This window comes from Pempheris klunzingeri, chromosome 15 (genome assembly GCF_042242105.1).
Source record: "Pempheris klunzingeri isolate RE-2024b chromosome 15, fPemKlu1.hap1, whole genome shotgun sequence".
NCBI lineage: Eukaryota > Metazoa > Chordata > Actinopteri > Acropomatiformes > Pempheridae > Pempheris > Pempheris klunzingeri.
This window is the reverse complement of record NC_092026.1, coordinates 15076268-15100654: the sequence shown is the minus strand read 5'-3', so window position 1 is coordinate 15100654 and position 24387 is coordinate 15076268. Positions and strand designations below refer to the sequence as shown.

Below are 24387 nucleotides of genomic sequence, written 5' to 3'. Positions count from 1 at the left end.
GAATCGTGTGGGTAAAGGTAACACAGATGTGTAATAGGGCACAAATCATACAAGGAAGGGAATCAGCAAAGACACTTAAGCTCCTGGCTCGATGTTATATGCAGCTCTTTAGACAGTTATTCTTTCAGTTTTATAGTTAACTTTTACATTCTTCTGTAATTCATGGTTACATTTACCTATAAAGGAGAGTTGATTTGTACCTTCACTGATATTCTGTATAATTAGTAACATGTTTCAAATACTGTGGCTGAGTGTTTTTCTGTATCATTTGCCCATAAAAAGGCATGTTTACAGCATCTCCAACACTAAGATACTTTATTCCCTCAGCTTCATACGGAAGAATCAACACCGCCTGACTCCCCCATGCACCCTGTCTCTTTCTTTCTCACTCTTACTCTCTTTCTTCTTCCAGAGAGAAACGCATCTGGAGTGCTTCCACGGTTCATGGGATCGTGTAGTCAGCTGTCAGCCTGTGGACTGCGGCCTGCCTGACCAGTCTCATGTTTACCACGCCATATTCAGCTGCCCGTGGGGAACCACCTTTGGCAAACAGTGCTCCTTCACCTGTGGGTCGCCAGCTATATTACAAGGTAAGTCGTGGATTTCTCTGCTCTGTTTTATTCTAGTCCAGTTATTCTATTCTGCTCGTCTGGTCCTGTCTGTTGCTGGCATATTCGTTGTTAAACACGACTGGATCGTGAACACTTGAACCCACTTTCATACCATCAGTATCGGGCTAACCATGCAAATGCATTCCTACTTTTCAGGATATTCCAAAACACTTGCATTATTGCTTCAATATTAGGCTACAAATATAATTTACTGGCTGCTGTTCCCAACGAGACAAGCTGGAATTTCAATTGAGTTTCCATCAAACTGACGACAGAGCCATTTCAAACACATTTTTGACTTTCTCACAATTGTTCACATAGCTGAATGATAGAAGTCAACAATGGAGCCAAAACTTGTCAACCAAATATACTTTTCAGTCAATTACTAATGTTCTCTGCAGACTGTTAAAGCTCAGTCTAGTGAACACACAAACCACAGCAAGATGCTTCCACAAGCTGCTGCCCGTAAAATGAAATGGACATTAAATGTTGATTTTGCGCAATTATGGTCCAAAATCAGAGGTCTGTTTCTTACAGGGGGGGATCCTGTTATAGTTACAGTGTTTATTTAAGCGTAACTAGTTTAAAAAACAGCTAAGACAAGGGGAACTAATCTATGGTGTTGCAATAAAGCCCCAGTGGAAATGCCATTTACTGAATTACAACCATGTCTCCTCTCAACGAGGCTCGCTCCTCGTAGCGCGTCTCTTCGCAGCTTTATGGCCTTTACAATGTTACTGTGGGTCAAAATGATTGAAATTCAGGATGAACACAGAGAGGAACATCTACACGGCATGTGCTTGTTCCCTTTACACACGCATACACAAACATGTCCATGGGGGGTGTGTTTAAAAACGCCACTACATGCCGTAGTGAGTCAGACCAAATGATGCCCGTGGCACCCATAATGAGGAGTGCCGCCACACCCGCACAAAGTCATAGTTACACATATAAGCGAAAGGGCATTAACCCTCTTCAGTAATGCTAGCTATGCGGTGCAGTAGATGCCTCTTGAAGTGATTAGATGGATGTCCACACACTTGTGTTTGTGGTCGGAAAGCCGCGGTGAACGCTCAAATGTCGTTGTAGAGTCAGCAATAAGACCCGTGTATTCATGATCTAAGTACAGATTGCACAGAAATAATTCTATTTGTGGCTTTTGGTTCACTGAAATATGTTTGGAGGCCATCGTGCATCACTCAGCAGTGAAAGCACACTGTGGAGTTCACGGGAATACATTCAGCACACACACCAGTGCAGCTGTGATGGATTTTGATAATCACAACACGGGCACGATGTTTAAATAGCTTATAAAAAATGCGATGCCATGTTAAAGATTCATTACATTTTATAGACCCAATAAAAATTGTGAAACGTTTAGGGTGTTGTGATTCTCCACACATACCAACACTCCTGCTTCATGTGGGGGCATACAGGCATAGAAAATATTAGCTTTGGCCAGCGCTGAAGCCATAGTCTCCTTTTCCCCATAACTATACAAGACAGAGCCATGAAACAAAACCAGCATGTTTGTTGGGATAGAAATGAATCCATGATGTTGACCTACTTGTGCTTCTCGCTTCTACTGCTTTGTCTGAAGTTGTATAGTTCAGAACACACAACTGTTATGAATGTATGTTTTTAAAGCAGGTATATGTGACCTTTTGAAAGAGGAAATGAAATAAACCGTTGTTCAGTCCAATCTACTCGTTGGGGTTTGCTGCTACAGCATCACTTTTCCCTCCTCTGTCCAGCTGTATTTTAAAAAACCCCTCTCTCCCCCCTCCTCAGGCGACAGTGACAGGTTGGTGTGCTTGGAGGACGGCCTCTGGTCTTTCCCAGAGGCCTACTGCAAGATAGAGTGTCCAGAGGTTCCAAACATATCCGATTCCAAGCTGCTAACAGCAGACTGTCTGGCCTCAGGGCACGACGTCGGCTCCGTCTGCCGTTACAAATGCAACCCAGGCTTCTATGTCATAGGGAGCCTCAAAAAGAAGTCACCGAGGTAAGTGTGTCGTGCCCGTTGGCGGCTCAGTGGACAGAGAACAGCGCAAGAGCTACCAGGGTTTGGAGAGACATTTACAGTATACAAGCATCATCCATATAAAAAATTTATGTACTGATAACAATGTATGGCACCTTAGATTTCCATGACAGAAAAGCTCTACAAAAGCTCTATAATCACCTCTTAATATTATTCCAGTAGGTCCTGTGTTCTGAATGACTTAAATTATCAATCAGATTGATGATTTCGGGCATACTATTCATTTTTACGTTACAAGGACAAAAAAAAACTGCAAGAACAACGGGCTTAAATCACATATTGTGGGTTGTGGAATGCAGTTAAATACTGGTAAGTCGACGTCGACAAACAGACCAAAGCAAATGCCGTGTTTTATCCCACAGGCCTCTCTGCGTAATGGAGGAAATTCCTTCTTTTCCTTTATTTTACAGGAGTCCCATTACGCACTGCTTAATAAAATTAAGATCTTTGATTTAACCGCATTATGCAACAGGATAACAACACATCACATGAACACCCAAACCCCAAGGGCAACGTTTTAAATATCGATGGATACACTTTTAAGAGTTGTTTTTTGGTCCATCATCTGTAAAACGATATTCTGCCTTAAAACATGCTCACATGAGGCTCCAATAAAATATGTACCACTGCTAACTTGGCCTCGCTGCTACTTTGCCAATTGTGTTCATTGGGTAACTGCTCATTACTGAATGTAGTTCACATGTTGTTAATGAGATGGGGGGGGGGGGGGGGGGAGAGGCAGCCTCTGGGGGAAGTTGCTGCTTTACGTGGAGTCAGTTATCTCTCTTCACAAATGTCAGTCTGCATTAGGAGCAGTTATTGTTATGCAATATTTTCCTTGCCATATTGTCTTGAATTGTAAATGAAATACTGTGTATCAAATATCTAACAAGCTGACTTTTATCATTATTTAAGGTCAGTACAAATATATATATAATATCAAATTTTCCCACTACATTAAATTTCCATTCAGTACAATGAAAAAGAGCAAATAGATCTTTAAATTTCATGTAAAGATCCATTTGCAGCTGGGTGTCTTTATGAGTTACGCTTTCTCAAACATATGTGTAAACATTTTAATAACCCCTGAATCTTTATTAGTCCAACATGTGAACATGAGCAGCAGTAGTTGTTAAAGAGCTTTAAACAGGCTTTCCACTCTTACCTTTGACACATGTACCCATATAAATTTGTACTGTAACACATACTGTTGCATTTACACACTACATGCACCACACTGGAGATCTTTTTTTTTTTTACTGTGGAACAGGCAGTCCTCTGCGCTCAGTATGTTTTCTGTTACTAAAATGGTAAAAGTGAAAAAGGGACAATAGAAAAGGTGAGCAGGGGTAGAGTGCATGTGGTTCTAGAAGGAGTCTGTTATAATAAACCTCAATACAGCCAATGCCTTTTAATACATAAATGTTTGGCATTGGTTTGGGATTCAGCCACCATGAAATGTTTGTTTTTTTGTTCTGAACACAAACTGCTACAAATGTACAGCAGAGAAAAAGCAACCAAGACTTGAGTAAGAGTCTTTTGGAGATGATTCCTTGCAACTAAAAATGTGAGAATCTTATTGTTGCCTAGAATTAAGATCACTTAAAAGCATATTCATTTGCTCCTGTGGTCTCCAGGAAGTACTTCAAGTTGGAGTGCCTGGAGGGGGGGCAATGGGAGGAAACCAGCTGTGAGCCGATATCCTGCCCAGCCCCACCCGATGTATTTCAGGGCATGTATTCCTGCACCAATGACCTGCACTATGACACTGTCTGCACCCTGCAGTGCCCGGATGCCGCGGAAAAGGTGAGATTTCAACAGCCGTGCCATTTCTGCCCCAAAGAGAGACAGTCCCATCATTGTCAACACAGACTTGTAACCATCAAGCCAGGTTTGCTGTAGATGAGTTAAACCGGGTGAGACACATGAGTCCTCTATACTGGATAAACGAAATAAAAGTTGGATCAATCTTGCAGTGAGCTAACGTATTAAACTTATATAAAATACAAACACTGTCGCAACAATTGCACCAATTTATTCAAATTTTGACGTCAGCCATACTTCTCCGAACGCCAGACACCACAGTAACCTTACGCTCAGTAGCTGTGGTTTTAGCTGCCAGCCATGCGTCGCCGACACCTGGTCATGAACACACCACCGGCCGCTGCACCGTTGCTCCAGACTTCGAGAGGAATCGTTTAATCATGCAGCGGGATTCCAGCATTAGGAAACTTCCGTAATGGCTGCTATTGTAAACTTAAAAAAATGAAAAAAAAAAAAAAATAATACACTTCCACCAAGTCTCCCAGTGTGGACAACAACATGGTCAGACTAGTTCACAGAATAATGTTTTTTTTTAATAAAGTCTCTAGAGAATGATTGAATTTCTGGGCACCATTGCTTTATTGAAGCCACATTTAGCATGCGTGTTTAAACAGTTATGAGTCAAAAGCGCATGTCATTTAAATTCAGAAAAGTAAGTCATTCATTTATTCATCTCACGGCTGTGTAGGAGGCTTCATGTTCATCCATGTAACTGCTCAACAAAGTAAAAAAAATAATAGAGTACTAAATCGTGGTTGGAACTAAACTGACTGAATAACTGATTTCCCAAACTGTGTCTCCTGAGTTACATGAAGACAGTGCAGAAAGAAGTGTAGGCTGCACATAGTCCCTCGATGACCACAATGAATTTTAGTATCTGTGCCTGTTTCCAGAGCGAGATTCGCTGCACCAAGGACGGAGAGTGGACTGCAGAGTTCACCATGTGCTCCAGGCTCCAGGGATCGTGTTCTCCCCCTCCTGATCTCAACTCTGTGGAGTACAGCTGTGACCAGGGAGAGGATGTCGGTGAGTGTGACCTTCTTCTCAGGGATGAGAGTGTAATCCTTTAAACAAACAGTTCTGGTTATATTCTCTCCCTGTCTGTCAATCAAAATAAAGGCATGCACAATAGCCTGCCTGGTCCCTGGTTTGTCTGGTTACACGCTACAAGACAAAGCAGTCATGGCGGTAAAGCATCATTATGGTTTTTTTTTCTCCTCATCTCACTCTCATTCCTCCTTTTCTGTTGGTGTTCTATGATTTAGATTTGAGTCACTGACCAGCTCACACTGTCATAAGACAAGAGTGTAGTTAGTTAGATAAAAAACAAAACGATGATTATCCTAACAGATCTGGAAACAAGAAATGCTGAACATATTTTGTAGGACCATGTCAAACCAATACCTTTAGTCAGGCTTGATTTACTTCTCTCTGGAGTTAAAGTGCCAAATGTTTAGCCAGCTATGACAACAACAAAGTTTATTGACCCCACTGATACAATGAAGAGTACATTAAGTGGTAAACGATGCCATTTCATCTGGTACACATCTCCCATGACTGTCTATTCTCTGGATGCAGACATAAATAAAAAAAATAAAAAAAATCTAAACTTTTTCTATTGTTAAAATCCTAAATTTGGGGGAATTATGCAGCTTTTGGAGTGATACATGCACTCTGTGTGCTTTGAACAATGTAAATACAGAGAGAGGGCTTTATAGGCACCTTGCTGCACTGATCCAACGCAAACACAAGTAAGAAAGTAAGTGATATACTCCTTTAACTTATTATAGTACTAAAAATGTTGGAGCCTTTTCTACGTTTGATTGCCCACTGTGAAACAGTGCATGCTTAAGCACTTTGCATGTATGCATTTGATGTTTCTCGAACATTAAACGCTATAGTCGTTTGGCAGCATCACACTGAAAAGTAAATCATGACATGATACAGGTGAGCAAACAAAGAATGTGTTATGGAGATTTTGTCAAACTATAGCTGAATTATACTGAAATATTATGGATGAAACGTTTGTTATTACACGCCAGGAGTAGACTCCTGAGAACATGAACCAACAGACGGATTCGCAGCAAACGTGCGCACACACGCACACACACATGCATACACACACACACACACACACACACACACACACACACACACACACACACACACACACACACACAAATACACAAACAGTAGAGGCCCTCCTACAGTGCTGGTTGCCAAGAGCACGGACCACAGATGACAGATGACGGCGTGGTCTGGAGTTATGTGGTCTGTTTTTTCCTCAATATTTGAACATGAATAAATTCAACAGATGCTAATGAGGGTTAGAGGTAAGTGTTATATGATTTGTGGCTTTTTTTTTGCTGCCTTTTCCGTGCAGGTGCTGTTTGCTACCCAACATGCATCGTGGCTCTGGACATGGATCTGCGTGACCCGGTGGTCTTGCCCAATGGCACTGCAGCCGACTCTTTAAAGCACTGGATGCTGCCCACTAAAGTCCAGGTGAGACACCTGAGGAGGAAATTTAAGTGCCTTCAGTTTGATTTTTCTCCACTGATTCTATTTGAGTTCACTTAAGGTCACTTCAGTCAGTTATCAAATACCAAATAACTCAATAACAATTCAGAGCCTTATTATGTAATCTGTGCACACGTATATACCTGCGCTGCAATGGAACCAAAGCGCATGTTGCAAACAGTTCAGTTGAGTTTTATCTAACAAGCAGAATTTAAGCAAAACTCAGCACTATAAGAACACATCTTCATTCCAAAAACTAAAAAGTAAAAACAGCAGCCAACCAAGGGGAATGTTTTCTATTACAGTTTCACAAGTAATATTGCCGCACATACACGAACATGGACAGGAGACACACTGTAGTAACAAATGTTCTGGTCTCTTCCTCTGCACGCAGGCTTTTTCCGCTGACTGACTGTTTGCTGACATACCGAGACAATTTTTGGCCTTTTATAGCAGCAGCTTAAACGCTGTTGGTCTGTAAAGCCTCGTATGAAATCTGTCAAACCCTGCTTTAAAGGTTCACACTCATCTTTTACATACTAAACATCGCTGCTGATCACTTTCTGAACCACACAAGTACATTTTTAGATTCGTCTACAGCCTCCTAGACAGCCACTGTTTTCTCCCAGTGAGTTTTGACTGAAGCAGTTTGGTATAGCACCTCCATGAAATTGGGAGCCTTGAGAGAAATGGATTTAAAAAAAATGAATGTTCAGATTTGAAGTATATAGTATAGATCTAATGGACCCCAATGGAAATGTTCAGAGATGGGATTAGATCTGACCCATTTTTACCAGAGACGTGTCCTCAGGTATATTTTGATTTGATTTGATATTTTGTGTTGATATCAAATAAAAATTCATTATAAATTCTATTGACAGTAGTTCAGTTCAACTGAGTCAGAGTCAGAGATCAGAGGAGCGGTGCTGTCCAGATCAGCTTGCAGAACTGGTTGCACCTGTTGCTGAGCTGTTTCATGTGGCATGATGAAGCACGGTGAAAAATGAGATAGCTTGATTGCTTTAAATAACTGCAACTGAGGAAGGGATTTGTGGTTTTGCTACCAATTGGAAACTCTTGGCAGGTTTTGCAAAACAGTTGTTGTTTTGCTCGCTTGCTGCCATGCGACCAGTTCAGGGCACCGTGAAAGCCGATCCACTGACAAACAGTGCCCGGGTTTTTACAAAAAACATCCATCACAATAAATAATGCATCCAAACATCTGGTGGTCTGAACAATAGCATGGAGTACACTGAGCTACTGCTGCACACTGGCTCATCTTTACTGATAAGCTCGAAAGTTCAGATTGAGACAAAGACAAAGCATTTGTTGGACAGTTGACATACAAAAAAAAACATAAGTGTTTATAGCATAATTCACACCTCCTCACTTTGTTAGTTACCTCTTTGCTTCACACTTAACATGTACTGTACATCTGGTGGCTGTGGCTCAGGGATAGAGTGGGTCATCCCTCAATCGGAAGGTCGTGGTTCGATCTCCAGCTACTATGAGTCAGCGTGTCGAACTGTCCTTGGGCAAGACACTGAACCCCAACTTGAGTCTGTGAATGTGTGTGAAAGAACAGTCTCCTCAAACTTAGATTCCTGAATGACTGATGTGTGAATGAGGATGTAAAAGTGCTTTGAGTAGTCGAAATGACTAGAAAGTTGCTGTACAAATACAGACCATTTACCATTTATATCTCCAAGCCCACAGGAGGTGCACCTTGCTTTGAGACAAATCTGACATAGTGGCCAAACCGTGCAATTACAACAATGGCATCCATTTTATGGCACCACTGGGCCTAAAAGAACGGTTTTGTTTTGCATTGTGAAAGAGATGTCTATAAATCAGCGTCATAACTCCCACAAAATAACTTGTTTCACTATCAGAATTTGGTTCGATCAATCCCACAACATTTGGAAAGTCTAGAAGAGCCACAAGATTGAATCACTTTATCCCGTTTCAGGTTAGCAAAAGGCTAAAGCAGAAGTTTAGCCGACTTGTGGGCCTGAGACACTATAGTGTCCCTGAGATCACAAAGATCTGAGTAATTTCTAGTAGTTTGCTTCATGTGCCACTGAGCAACTTCCACAGGAATGAACGGGGTCCTGCCCTCAACGCTCCATCTGGTCATCCAGTATCCATGTACATCTCCGACCGCTTATGTATTCATGAGCTTAAGCACCACATTAAATCCCTGGACAGAGGCTGTCTGCTCTTTGCATCACTGTGAGATCGCTGTCAGTTTAAGCAATATTTTTAAACCTTGATGAGACCAAAATGGATATATTTTGCAATAAGTGTAGTGAATGACACACATTAATTACAGAATCTATTTTCATCAGAAATTCTCTCAATTGGCTTCAAAAGTCTCTTTTAGTAACTGGGAATGCCTCAAAATGAATCCCTCTGTGAAATTGCAGCTGAGATTTTTGAATTTGTCATAATATTTGCAAATGTGTTTCATATCAGATGTTTGACTAAATCATTGGCAAGGCAGTATCTTTCAAAATTTAGGAAAACATTTTTAATTCCCAGCTGCGCCCGCCAATCACACACTATCACACAGCAAAATGCACCTCATGTGTACATGAGTGTCCGTCCGTTATCAAGTGTTTGAGCATTACTGGAAAACACGGGCAGATAGTGAGAGTAAAGGTCCCAGTTGACGTCAAAGCGTTTTAAGGAAATACACACATCTCTAACACACACAGTGTACACAAGTCACCATGAACACACTCGTAGGAATGTTAGATCTTGGGTCGGAGTTGGAGCGCTGTTGTTTTGCTTTAAAGGTGGGTCATATTACCCAATATCATATCTCAGGAATCGCTTCTACATTAACGCTGTCGCAAACAGTGCTCTGGTTTCTGAGTACTTTTGGGTGGTCAGTCAGCCAGCCAGCCAGCCAGTTAATCCACCCTTGCCAAGGTCAAATAGTTGGATGCAGGTCTGGTTACTTACGCCATATCTTTGACACCGCCTTGTGATTTGGAGGCATTGTGTTATCGTAGATACTTCGGATCAGGTCTCCCTCGCTGGGTCAGGCTGCACAGGAAATCACAGGGGAGGATCCACTTTCTCTGTCCGTATTTGTTATTTGTCAGTCAGCTATCTGTTAACCACCTTGTAAATTCCAAGGGTCAAATAAATGACAGAAAACCACAGCCTCTCCCAAATTTCACCATACAATTTTAGAGTTTAAGATCCACTTATGTTGTATAAAATAATTATGTAAAACAACAGGACGTCTGCACAGTCTGCAATCAGAATGAGCGCAAGATGTAGTCCTGCTCAATCTTATATGACAGCTCATGGTAAGGGAGGCCAAGTGCTAGTAGATCATTGGCAAAAAGGTTCCATGACTGTATGTAGGCTGCACTATTACAGATGACAAAATTCTTTGTTTTGTCATTAAAATACCAACTATAAGCATACACTCTATTAGTGTGTACATTTCATGTTGACTCCTTTCCATTTCTACAATATAATGTTTGCTCTTGTGTCAGGATACTAAAAATAATGATAATGCTCAGATTTCCACGATTCTATGGAGATTCATGGTTCCCCAAAATCGTCGTTACCTTTTTCTAGTGTTTACAACGTACTCTCTTACAGAAATTATGGGCAGAAACACCATGAAATTTACAGCAAAGATTCATTCTACCCTGAGGATGAACACTAACCATTTATAATACTCCACCGTCAGTCCAAAATGTCAACTTATTACTTTTACGATCTTGGAAACAGCAATTGGCAATGCATTGTTACCATTCGGTCTGCCACAAATTATGTACAATTTAAATGACATTAAAAATATGTCTAGCTTTTAATTCCATCTTCTATTCATCAGCGCTCACAGGGGAATACGTGATGAAGAGACAATGAAATGGAGGGATTGGTGGTTCCCTCCATTGGCCTACCAGGAGGTTGGCATTATCCTCCATCTATGGCAACTTAATGGATGTTCGCTCAAATCTATAGTCACAAACAAATCTACAGTACAAAAATTCCCATAAAAATGCTTTTGTGACTGAGTGTAATATTGTTTTCCATGGCAAACGCAGTGGTTATCCATTTCCTGTTACCGTGTTGCTCAACCGTTGTCCGTATGTGCTTTGTTTCACAGAGCATAGTCTGCACGGGGATGATGAAGTGGTACCCTGACCCTCAACACATCCACTGCATTCAGTCATGTGAGGTAAGAGCCCAAACAGCCAAGCAGTGCTGGATCAAACACAGGAGTACCGTATGTGCAAATGTACTTTTCAACCAGAGATCAGTCTCACCCAGGCCTCTGAAACTGTCAAGTGCTAAAAGTGGATGTCTATTGTAGTCTTGACTGATTGTGTATCTGGCCAAAGACTATAGATAATTACTTACTGCAGCTCAGAATGCATGAGTTAAGTTTTTTCCCTACTATATGTCACAGATTTGGCACTTGCTTCACTTACGGGCGCCTTCATTTTCACCAACATTAGGTGAAAGTGCATTGCATTACTTAGATAGCATGTCTAGTATTTGCTTATGTGTGCTTTTAAAGTCTTGAAGTCAGGAGGATCTCAGTTTGGCTTTTATCCTGTTATTATCAAAGATTTTTTATTAACGTCGAGATAGGGAATACTTAATCCTTAAAACAATTACACAATTTCTGGGCATAACCACATTAAATTTACTGCCCTAGCCAGATCTTTCCAATAATATTAAACACGAAGCAAAACATGCTGTATCCGTGTTGTCATCACTACTTAAGATACCAGAGCCAGTGTGCAATGTGCCTCACATTTCCTGATGACAAATCTCAGGCAGAAATTGATATTCTCACACTTCAAACTACAAGACTACAAGAATTCTTTTCAAAACTGTCCAAAAAAGCCTTTTTTCCCGGGATCCTGGCATTGCCATATGTTGTTGCACCTGCCAAGCATAATGGACCGTCTGATAAAGAAATGTATTTTTAAGGAAAAGTTTTTATTGGCAAAAAGAAAAAAAAAGTTAAGACAAAAATACATATTTGTATTCATACAAAAATAATCCCTTTCATTCATCACTTATGACTGATTAGAAGTGTGCGGTGGTGTTGGTGGTGGTGCGTGTGTAGCCCCCAGCTAATAACAGCCAGATCGTCTGTAAGTGTCCAGAAGGAAGCTCTGAAATGGTGCACAGAGCACGTTTCAAAATGAGAGCGAACCCTAACCCCGAGGCTGGCTTCACCTGCTGGCGAGTATCCTAACCTTAACCACAACCTTAACCTTAACCTAAACCTGCTGGTTTAACTGGGTGGAGGGGTCAACATAGAATGGTTACAAACTGCATCCAGTAAATCCTACTCATTCTTCCTTTGACTGTTCAGTTTTGGTTCATCAGTGCGACACTGCATTTTCTACTGAGGCAGGTCAAAGTGGTGGCAAGTCAATATAAGACAAAGGATGAGTTCTGTTTGCTGACAATAGGCTTAAAATAATGGATTTCACTTTGTTAGACTAAGAAACAGCACATAGAAATACAGGAGAAACCCTCCTACTTATGAAAATGACAAAATATCTATATTGTGCTTCGCTGCATTGCTGATTCTTTTACTATGTACAAAACTGGATTAACAGTGTGCTTTTGAAATTGTATTTTCCACCATCATGTGTGTCAGCAAAGTAATTTCAGAACAAGCCCTGGGAAGAATAGTGATATTGATTATATATATATAATAGTATATTCGCTACTTCATCACGTTTCATTTTTTGCCCTGCTGGGTGTCAAAGGGTGACACGATTCGGTTCGGTTGATCAGTCTGCCCGCCCAACACTTTGGTCCAAAGCAATATATTTACGTCCATATTCACAGCAGCACCGAATGTTCACAATGCACTGTCAGGTCACACTTTCTCCTTTACCAATATTTTAGTTTATGACAATAGACCACGGTCACAGTCTTCATCAACAGCTACAATTCGCTCAGTTGTCATGGAGATGGCTCATTTGTCACCACATAACCAAATATGGAGCTGGTCATGTGATACCAGGTGTGATGTTTAAAGGGTGATCATAATCACCTCTGTTCCAAGATGCTTTTTGGACAAGTGAGCAAAATCCATCCACTCATGAGGACCATGTGATTATGTCAGAAGCTCCAGAAAAAACTTTGTTATGATTATTTTGACCCCTGACTTTTCCACCTGGTGCCATCAAGAGAAACAATCGACAAATCACCACGGATCACCATTTTCCTGAGCGCATTCAAGCTGTCGGGAATAAACTCCTCAGATGTTGATAACAGCATGGTTTTTCCTCTAGTTTTCTTCAAAATAAAGTCACCTGCGATTACTGTTACCGATAGGAAAAGAAAAATGCTCAGCATGTCGTTTGTTCCATCCAACATCTTCCTGCTATGAGTTATGATGAACATTGTAGCCCCTAGAGGCCGCTGTTTCATGACTTTAGACTTTAGGGATTGTTCAATTTCATCATTTATCATGTGCTGTAGTTTACATCATAAATGGATGTAAGGTTAATCTGCAATTTAACATCCATCTTTGCTCAGTAATATAGCACTGACTGTAAATCATCTAAAATCATAAACCCAGATAGTTTTTATTTGGCATTCACATGGTGGGTTCAGAAAAGGCTGGAACTACTGATGGAACACATAAACTGTTGATGTCTCACGGTATTAAAATATTCTTCCTACCTGCCAGCACTACATTTTCCCCTTCCACCTTCCCGTGAATGTTGCTAGGCAAAACAGTTGCTTATAACCAGCACCTCCATGACAACACTGTAAATTATACCAGACCACATGTGCTGCATATGCTCCATGCCAGATCTCATCCAGATGCCATTGCTCCCTGTCTTTCTCCTACTCTGCCTCTCTTTCTATTCTGTCTTAAGACCTGGCTGACAATTAATGTCAAAGCCAGCTCAGGCGTCGCATCAGCGCAGCATCTCTGTGCCACGCTCAGACTGTCCTGTAATGGTATTGTCTACTATTTAGCTGCAGAAAGAGTTACAGTGACAACATACCTGCTGTGTCTTTCTAGAAGTGTCTTCCCAGCTTCTTGGTGAATGTTCTCACCATGATTAAAATGGAAGCTGGACCAATGGACAAATGGTGTAATAAGAGTGTGTAACAGCAAGCCAATTAAACTCATTGACTCATGCATCACTTAATATGAGGCATCTAGGCAAAGAAGTTAGAATCCATCTATTTAAACAATTTTGTTGAGGTACGCAGTGTTAATCCCCTTGATCACAGCATGAAGCACTGTATAGTACATTTCCAGTCTGAGTTTCACTTTGAGAACGAGGGATAGTTGTGATTATATGACAATAGTTGCATGCATCTGCATGAGGCCAGATATAGACAAACAGAACATTTCTGTTGGATACTAACTCTGCCACACATCTGATGCACATCTGACACCTAAAGGTCTCCACTGGTTCAAATATGGTCAATGTTTGAAGTGGGACATCAGAGTTGAAACTAGTTTAAGTTGTTCAAAAAGTGAACTCAGCAAGTAACCCCTGTTGTAATTAAAACCTTCATGACTATATTATGTATGCACTGCTGTGCATACACAGTCAGAAGGGTAGAGGTTGTTAGTTCAGATGACAGGTAGCCCTTGTTGTAGGACAAAGCTTTTTTGGTGAGTTTAGAAAAAAATTGAATTCAAGTATCGTTCAAAAAACCCCACTGTTCTCTCCACAGAGCAAATAATTTGGGAGAGGCTCTCCTGAATTCCAAATACGAAGCTTGTCATCCAAGAAAGAGTCAAGAAGCTTTGGAAATGTCTGATTGCAAGCATCTATAACATCTTCAGATTTTGCCCCTTACCAATGACAGTTACACTGGTTTCACTCAGCTGTAGCTTGCTGTGCTAGCTAACAAGTTTGTTTCCTTAGCATGACTGCTTCCTCCCTGGGTTTTGAGTACAATTTCCTGCTGTTTCCTGACAGCACACATTCTATTTTAAAGTGATTCACCTTTGGGTGAATTCTTCCCCAGAACCATCCATCGTTTCTCAGTAATACATCTGGGTCCAATTTGTGGTGGCAACAGACTAAACAAAGCAGGAAAAATGTGCGTTACCCCAGCCACATCTTCCAGTAGTTCCGGGGGGAATCCTGCTGTATTTGCAGTCTATTTAATGAATATTATCTCACCAGCATGTTCTGGATCCTCCCTGGAGTCTCCAGGAAACTTCCAGTTGGACTACCCTTAAATATCTCCACAGGGAGTTACTCAGGAGCTAACTAGTGGGACAGTCTACCAGCTCTACTCTGAGTTGGAATCCAAAAGGTGTGTGGGGCTCACTGGCAGCTGTTTAAGGACTGATCCAGTCCAGAACCATCAACCCATGTTCCTGCTCCTTCACGATGTGCTCTCGTTACTACAAGCGCTTTTTAAGAATGTATTTAGCCCGGGAGGAGTGTGTCAAGGACTTGGACTGCTTTAGAACTCAGAAACACCTGCTGGTGCAGTGGTTTTGTCTGATGTTGAATTTTCATACAGTTTCACGACCAAATTTCCATACAACAGAATGACTTCTGATGTGTTTTAGGAGGTTTGAAGAACCTTAACTGCAAAAAAGTCAACATCCCTCTGCAAAAACTAGGAAGTTAGTGGCCATCAGTGTGTAACCTCAGCGCCACTGGTTCACACTAAAAGCCTTTCAGTGGTTCAAAGGTGGAAAGGTAGAACACACCAACTGTGTAAGCTGCACGAACTCTACTGCGATGATGACACAGTGACATACAGTCGGCCCACTGCTAGCAAATGAGTTAGAAGTGGTTCTTCCATGAAAAGGGGGTTTTACTGGTGACCTGGTGACACATTATGTTTGAATATGAAAGTACAAGCAGCAAAAGTCAGCGCTGATCTTCAATCACGTGTTTAGTGTTTTTTTTTTCTTTTTACACGCATACACATGATATAGACACAGAAAAAGGAAAGAATTGCTTTGGCAGGACTGCAGTGGAATAAGTGCCAAGATGACTTCTTGTTGCTGCGCAGTGCTCTACCTCAAACAGTTCACTCCAAAGTCTGACCAAAAGTGAAACTAACTACATTGGAAAAATTCAACCATTCAATAAACTGCTTTCCACAACCAGCAGGCTATTTGTAAAATTCATAAACAGCAAAAACTGCTCCCAGAGCTTGTCCTCTCACGGTGTCTTCAATCCAATGCTCCAACCAGATATATGAACATTTATTATAGAGAAGTGTCACATCGCTAAACGTATAATGCACTTAAAACATGCAAATCATGGTTAAAGATATGGTAAATTATGAGATTGAATAAGATTACAAAGCAACTGCAAAAATCCTCCGAGTACTATGGCATATATCCCATAATGCCTGGCAAACTGTGGTGGACCGTGTTGCACAATCCCCAGAGCGAAACTACGACCACCGTCAACACACACATACTGTACACAGGCCTCCTTTGAACTCCCTGAACTGCCTTTCCTATGCAAAGGAAAAACACTTTGACTCTCATGGAGAAGAGAAAAGGGCAAACCTCACACTCCTCCAACTGTTTTTTCAGAGAGCTCTGTGCAAGAGGGACGAGCAGGGTGAAGGAGGGGGAGATGATAAAATGTCTGCTATTAAAAGAATGGTACAGATACTTGGTAGGAAGTAAAAAATATATATATTTCTGCTTGACAGAAGAGTGTTCACCAGAATTCATATCTGTGTTTTATGATGTTCTGAGGAAGAGCTTGGCTGGTGCTGATGACAGCACATGCTCCCCTTCAAATAGCCAATACTAAGAGGTGGAATATTTATGTTTGCGAGGTGTGGGGCTGGCTGCTGCTGCTGTGTACGTCTCTTTTACACTGATCTGAAGGGAGTCACTGTATCACGGTAATACACAAACCAGCTAACCTTTTAATTACCCATGGGGGACTAAGGTGCGCAGCCAACTCTAGCTGGTTTAATACACTCCATGGATTTGAGCTGTGTTGAGAGTGAGGTATATGCTGCCTGGAGGGGAATGTAAATAATAATTAACCTCAACATGAGCCCTGACCTCAAAATTAACCTCATGTGGGTAAAGTGTGGGGTGTGCTTGGTTTTACGGCGAGGAAAGACATGTATGTGAAATGGAGATGAACCCCCACATTAAAGCTCTGCTTTGGAAATCTTTAAAAATTCAAATAAAGCTGACAGCAGGCTGAGCAAGTCTGTATTATGCATGACTGCCGTAGACTATAAAGGTAATTCAAAGATTTACATACTTGTAGGGATTTGGGTAAGGCATCTGGTGCAATTGCTGGTAAAGTATTTACCCAGAAACAGAACGATTAAATAGATTTATTTATGCCATGGCAGTTTAGTTGGGAAAGGCAAGGGGATTCGTCAAGTAGGGAGCTCTTTGAAGTGAAGAGAAAACTGCAGAAATCTTCTCAGCAGCTGCTCTCTCCCCCCGTGCAGGTTAGGTAGAACCCTAAGTCTTTGAAATGACTCCATCAGTCCATCGGAAAAAAAAGCCAAAAGTATCTTTGGCACTCGGCACTTATTTTCATATTGTTGGCACTTCAGGGAAGCCCTGAAGGTTTAGTTGAAAACATTAAAAGGGCTTTCATCATGATGCGTTTCGAGATTCTGTGTAAGTTAAATTCCTCAAATTTGCATGCCACTCTAGAGTTTCTCCAGAAGGACTCCCACACCGGCCAGAGCATTGCAAAAACAGTGTGAGGAATTGTCATTAAAAGGAATTCGAAGTAAGGTGAAGCATACCTGAACAGTCATCAAATGACATCTGCCTGCCCGCTCTATCCTAGTTCAACTGAAATGGCGCCTAAAAGAGATGTAAAAGTGAACCTCTCTTGTTTAATTGCATAGAATGAATCTTTGTATCAGGTTGTCACATTGTTTATCCTGGATTGCCAAAAGAAACGAGTTTCACTCCATGTCTTCACATAGACTCCAAAAGTGGAAGCCTCTTCTACTTGTGCAACAGGTCTTGGGTCATTAATCAGTGCATTCAATATATTTCAACAACGGGTGCCATAATGGTGTTCAGACACTTTAAACAAATGATATGCCACCATCCACTGGGTGGCTGACTTAATTAGAGAAATACATTCATTTAAGCCAAACTTTAACCATTTGTTTGCAAATTTGGTTGACTGTCATAAGCTCATCATGACACGTTCTCTGCACCCCCAACATTAGCTTCATATCGGTTGAATTTAGGCTTTACACCTGCAGCCTGCTGTGGATCACGTACTCCCCCAAGCAATCATGCTTCCCATAATAAAACACACTTCGCTGCACTTTTTTTTTTTTTTTTAAAGTGATCCTCGTGCCAATGTATTGGGCACATTAAATTTGAGTATTTTACATCTAGGAAGCCATCTTTAACTGCCAGCAGCTGTGAAGATGTTTTACTTTCTGTGTTGCTTCAGCGGCACGGCCCCAGGTTGTTGCAGCTTAAAGGTGCATGTGGTGTTGTGCTAACTCCACCTACTGGCAGACATTTTGATGCGTCCCACAAAATTACAGTACGTGTGAACATTTTGGGAAATAAATCACACGAGCGCGCTGCTTGTGCACTGAAATGAAGACTCGCCTTCAGCTTGTTTAGTGGACAGAAGTCATCCCCCCTTTTGCTTCCTCGTTGCGTGAGCGTTGCCATAAGTGTTTAGTTTCATGTACATTTGTTCTAAACAATGCAAATGTGTGACAATGTCTGCCGCTAACTGAAAATCTGTTTTCTGGGAAGATGCTGAGCTGTTTGTTTTCTTTTTGTTTTTTTTTTGGGTCCTCTCAGCCTTGTGAGGGTAAAATTCTGATTTTGGGAAGAGCATTAACATTGTTGTTTATAACTTGTGTCTAGCCTTTTGGAGGGGATGGCTGGTGTGACACCATCAACAACCGGGCCTACTGCCAGTACGACGGAGGAGACTGCTGCCCGTCCACCCTCTCCACCAGAAAGGTACACAGACAGACATCTCTGTCTGTCATTTACATAAGAAGTTTTGTTTTAACAATAAAAAATATCTTTTTTTGGGGGGGGGGGGCGGTTAATAGATATTACATAACTTACAATTTCTGTCCACTATGTGTAAAAGGTGGCAAAGTGTTGTTTGGTTTGCTCCAGGCTCACATCTTGCAATCAAGATGGAGCTTAAGAAGCTGAAGCTGGATTCAAAGCCAGATTCTTCCTGTTTAGAGTAGTAGAAATCCGTCTCTTTTGGCATGAGCTCTGTGCCGCTACGCAGGAGACTTCTACTAAGCAAACAAACACAGATCCCTGCTACTTTCCCCTCTCTCCTGTTAACGACTGCGCCTATTTAGTCTCCCTCATCTGTACTTAAAACAACAGAGGAGACTTGTGCCCTCCAGCTTTTCCACTCAAATGGTAAATAAGCAGGTTTTCACCACCCCATGCTGCTATACACTTTCTCACCTCTCGTATTAAGCCACTGCAGAAGGAACTAGGGTTCAGGACGTCAGGGCAGGACATTTAACAATGAACGTAATATACCCAGTGAGATTCCTGCTATTACACGGTAACAGATGTAGCTGATGAGACTGAAAACCCCACTTTGTTATCCTGATGGTGGTCCCTAAAACACTTAATTTAAAGCATCTTGAGAATTTTTTTTTTTTATTGCAGCTCTGCAGTGTGATGTAGGTCCATAATTTAATTGCAATTAAGAAAAAAAAAATCTCATCCAACTAACGCTAGCCTAATCAACGAATACATTGGATATCTTTGCGTTTATCCATCCTAACACACTCTCACTAGTGAGAGCTTGTTCGTGCTTGCTACTAGATACAAATGCATCACATTACACTAATTGCTGTAAATGATTGCTGTATATATTGGGTGGCTAAGAGGAATGGTATGAATAATAATGAGCAAGCCCAGGTCAGGGCCAGTGGTGGAAACCAGGCCACTCATTCCCTCAACTTCTTCTACATAAACACGTCTTTTTTTCCTATTTTTCTGTGCTTTCATGAGAACTTGTGTCTGCCACCCCCCACTATACCCTATTTGGCTACTGTACAGCCACACATTCATGACACTCATTCAGGGGGCCCTGCCTATTAATTCCTATGGCCTACAGTTGGCCGAGCCTCGGCTGTCTCCTTCATGTCCGCAGCACGCCATGACTCACCGGCAGCTCCTTCCTAAATGGAGAAGGAGTTCAGCGAGTCTGTAGCTGCCATCATAATAAATGAGCTGCCAGACTGCCACTAACTGCTCTTTTACAAGGGAAGGGGGAGGTGGAGGGTATAAGGGTGGGCTCAGTGAGGTGTCTGATGGTCTGCGGTTTACTGGGCCACTGTAAAACAGCAGCTCGGCGAGCGGGGGTCGTTCTGAGGAAGTGAACTAAACCGCCGTGAGAGTCAGCATCCTGACTGCCACCGCAGCTCCAGCAGAGCGATGGAGCAGAGGGGGAGGGGGGGGGGGGGGGGGGTAATGAAGAGCGGTTGATGGCGGGTTTGTTTACAGAACTCACTGTTTCTACGTGGCTCGACTTGCACAGGTGCAGGAAATTATAGTGTGACCCACATCACACATTTTCTCTGCTGCCACCCAAGAAAAAAGAAAACTTGAGAGTTGGAATATTTCAGGCTAATTTGCTGCAATTTCAATATCAGTCTTCTTAACAATCATAAACACGTTCAGGTGATGATGAGTCTGATTTTCAACGTATCATGCACATAACACGGCCACTTTACAGATTGCTCCAGTATCTGGCAGGAGAAGTCACCTGCATCTGAACTTCATCAAATATTTGAATCAATTTTCATATCTTTTTTTGCCTGGGTCTGTCTAACGGGACCAGCTGCCTCCTTTTTATGGAGCGCAGGCAGTATTGGCTATATTTACGGGGTAGTTGCAGTGATGACAAGGGAGGTGGGATACATAAGAGATGTTTCAGGTGGGGATCAGTCATTGGCCAGTGGGGAAATGCTCCAAAAGAAAAGATCTGAGCTGCCTCACCATCTATGGAAACACACAATCTTCCTTTGATTTGTTAACTGGAGTCCGTGTTGTAGTCCAAGAAAGGGCCAAAGCAGTAAAAGCAGTACAGAGCGAACAGGAGGACAGCGAGGACATGATTTTTCTAGACTTTGTTTGGTTTTGATTGCATGCAGGTTGATTTCATCAAATTTTGCATCAACATCAAAATTTGAAACCTTTTCTTTTCACATGAATTCTGTTCATGAATATGTTGCAGTGCACAACATGGAGGTAACTAATCCAAACTCCCAGAAAACAGCCAAAAGACTTGGCCTTTGTTTCTGTGGATGAGGCAAAAACACACCCTGTCTTTCCTTCCAATGGTTGTTAGGAGGCATCAAAGGTGGAGTATTGCTTGGCGTGCTCTGCGCCTGCATCAAGCCTGAATCTAGATGAAGCTGTTAAGGAAACATTTAATGGCCACACCAGTTCATCGTAAATGGAACTGCTGGCATTTTAAGTGAAGCTGGGCCTTCTGCAGCTCGTTGAGAGCCCTCAGTGAAAGTATTACCCTGCCATCAACCCCGTCTCTATCCAAAACAGCAGTGAAGGCCGACGAGCCGCTGCCTTCCACTCTCCCTCTCGCCTTGCTCGCCGTCATCCCTGTTTTCTTTCTCTGCCTCCCACTCTCCTTTCTCCCTCTCCCTTTCTTTCTCTCAATCTTCCTCTCACTCCTTCTCTCGAGGAGCGAATGTTTACATTTCTTGCAACAGACTGCTTCGCAGGGCACCAGAGTTTATTTTGCAACCTGTGGTGATGGCTCGCTTCCTAGACAAGAGCTGGCAGCCTCTTGTTGTTGATTCTTAACATGTGTTCATCCGTTCACCTCCACGGCGGTGCGTTCCTCCCTCCTTCCCCCCCGAAGACCCTCAAGGTTTCTCGCTGTTCAAAGGCCACGTTGAAGCATTTGACATCATGCGCTTTATCGGCCTCTGGGGGGCCGTTGGATTCGTCTTTGAAACTGTGAGGAAATACAACAAGTCTACTACGACCATGCTTGGGTTACTAAGTGCTACTTACCTTTCAGCGCAAACGCAAGGTAGAAGTGGGGGCAAAATTCTTCGCTAGCTGCCAGGTCAGGTCAAGCAAATGTATTTTTTATTGTCTGTTTTTGCCATTCAAAGTCGTGCTCTTTGCTACAGTTGAAATGTAACAACCCTTTTGGGAAGCCTCCTCAACTAGCGCATTTTTCAGTGACTCTGCTTTTACTGAACGCCCTGATGTAATATTTCCTTCCTTCCCTGCTTTTCATCTGTCTTTTCTAGGCTTTTGTTCCACCTACTTACATTGGAATAGGCCATATACTGTATATGCACAGGATTCGGTCAGATTTGATCAAAGACCATCTGAGACAGTCTTAAACAGGGAAACCAACCAAATGGAATGTGTGTTTTCTCAGTTTAGTCATCCATTAAAAATGACGCGCACCAGACGGGCTTGAAAAGTCACATCTTGTGTTTTTGTTTGAATCCAGCCACAGATTGAAAGATCTATAGCGGCTTTGGGAAGCTGAGCGCTAACTGTTGCGCTTGTTTACTGACAGGTCATTCAGTTCGGGGCAGACTGTGACCAGGACGAGTGCACTTGCCGTGATCCGGACGCCGAGGAGAATAAAAGCAAAGCCAAGCAGTTGGAAGGAGGTGGAGCCGGGGGAGGAATGCAGTAAGATGGAGGGATGAAAGAGGCTGAACTTGTGTTAAACAGAGTCAAACCACAGACTATACACCACAACAAACAAACAAAAAATATTCAATTTTTAACGTTTGTAATGTGAAGAATGTGATTGAAGTCAGACTTCATACAATAAAAGGCCATTTTTATTCTGCCATCAGAGATCTACTGTTGGCTGCCCTTGTCCAGCCAAAGATCCACACGTGAATAGTGAATATTATTTCCCTTTCCTGTTAAGAAGTTAAGAGTTATCTTCACTGCTGGATTTGTGCAAGAGCATAAAATTGTATTTTGAAAATCCGAGCCTAACTGAGGTCTGGGTTAAGAAGCAGTTTATCCACTTCTGTACAACTCAAGTCATTATAATTGGATCAAATCACTATTGTAAATAGATGCAAGTACTTTTCTGGACTTAATTAGTCTCGGGATAAAGAAACCAAAAGAACTGGCTGTGCCTGAAGACTGTTGAGTACATGCATAGACCTTATAGTAAGGGCTACTGCTACTAACTGTGTTTACTGTAGCATCCAGTTAAACAAGCATTCCATAGATTTATTTCAAACTACTATATTTAAATCACATTGAAGCCAAAAGACGGACAGGTTGCTCTCTCTCACACTCCTGTTGATTGTTTTTGAACTTGTCTGATGGCTACTGGAAACCAAATGAGGACTAGTCAAATCGAAGAGTTGCCTGATTCCCGTTCCATTACACAGAAACATTAACTCCCACGTGGCAGATACTGTATAAGCAAATCCTCCCAAATACTAAAATTAGTCTCCATCATTGTGCTTCAGATCCTTCTGCAAACACTTCTGTCTGACATGTAGCTCGTTAGGAATGTAAAAGGAAGCATATCTGTAAAGACTAACATGTATAGACTAATATATTTGGATCACCTAACATATCTACTAGATCACATATTAGTCACACAAGTCAACACTTTATTTATATCACAAATCCAGTAATACAAACATATATCTGTACCATACCGCATGTGCACAGGGTTTATCAAAAGTTTATTTTCTATTATTTACACAGAAAGATGAGATGATCCTTTGCACTGTTACGGCAACAACGAGATTTCAAGAAACGTCAGTAAAAAAAAAAAGGCAAGATAATCAATAAGAAAACAGTAAAAAGTAATCAATAAACGGGCAAGATATAATATAATGTGTAGTAAACTTATCAATGATTACAAATGAATATGTCAAAATCCAAAAGTCAGCAACATCAAATACTGACTGTGCCAAGTGAATACTACGATGTCAGAATTATTATTCTAACGCAACGAAATGAACATGCACTTAAAACTGCAATGTTGGAGTCGGCAAAGTAGTGGATGCACCAAAAACTGAAATGAAAAAGATGATGCTTATCTTTACGCTTGTTTCTATGTCAGAGCGGTTCTGATGTCCATGAGCCAGAATTGATGAAGTATCCCATCCAAATGTTGTATCAATAAAAGTATAATCATGTTCTTTGTGATATTTTACAGTACTTTATACTCTACATGAAATAAATAGCAACTTTATATCGACCCTGAAAATGCCTTTCTTGATTTGATTTCTGTTGACTCACAGAGGACATGTCTTTTGTGCGTTACTATGCATGTACTGATTTTATGATTAAATGTTATCATAAATCACACACACACACACACATTTGTGTTCCCATCACTTCACAGGACTATATTGACGTGACTATAACCACAGCCACTACGTGCCTAAGCCTAA

The 24387-nt window shown here is 41.6% G+C and overlaps 1 protein-coding gene across 1 annotated transcript in view; it reads left to right on the top strand.

Moving 5' to 3' along the window:
* Positions 1-22930, top strand: part of pappa2 (pappalysin 2) — a 61545-nt gene extending 38615 nt beyond the window's left edge. The window contains exons 20-27 of the mRNA XM_070845593.1: positions 413-590; positions 2403-2616; positions 4293-4461; positions 5373-5505; positions 6863-6984; positions 11132-11203; positions 18839-18937; positions 22524-22930. Of these exons, the coding sequence (XP_070701694.1) occupies positions 413-590; positions 2403-2616; positions 4293-4461; positions 5373-5505; positions 6863-6984; positions 11132-11203; positions 18839-18937; positions 22524-22646 (1110 nt within the window). The 3' untranslated portion in view covers positions 22647-22930. The remainder of the gene's footprint in view (positions 1-412; positions 591-2402; positions 2617-4292; positions 4462-5372; positions 5506-6862; positions 6985-11131; positions 11204-18838; positions 18938-22523) is intronic.
* Positions 22931-24387: the final 1457 nt, after the last annotated feature.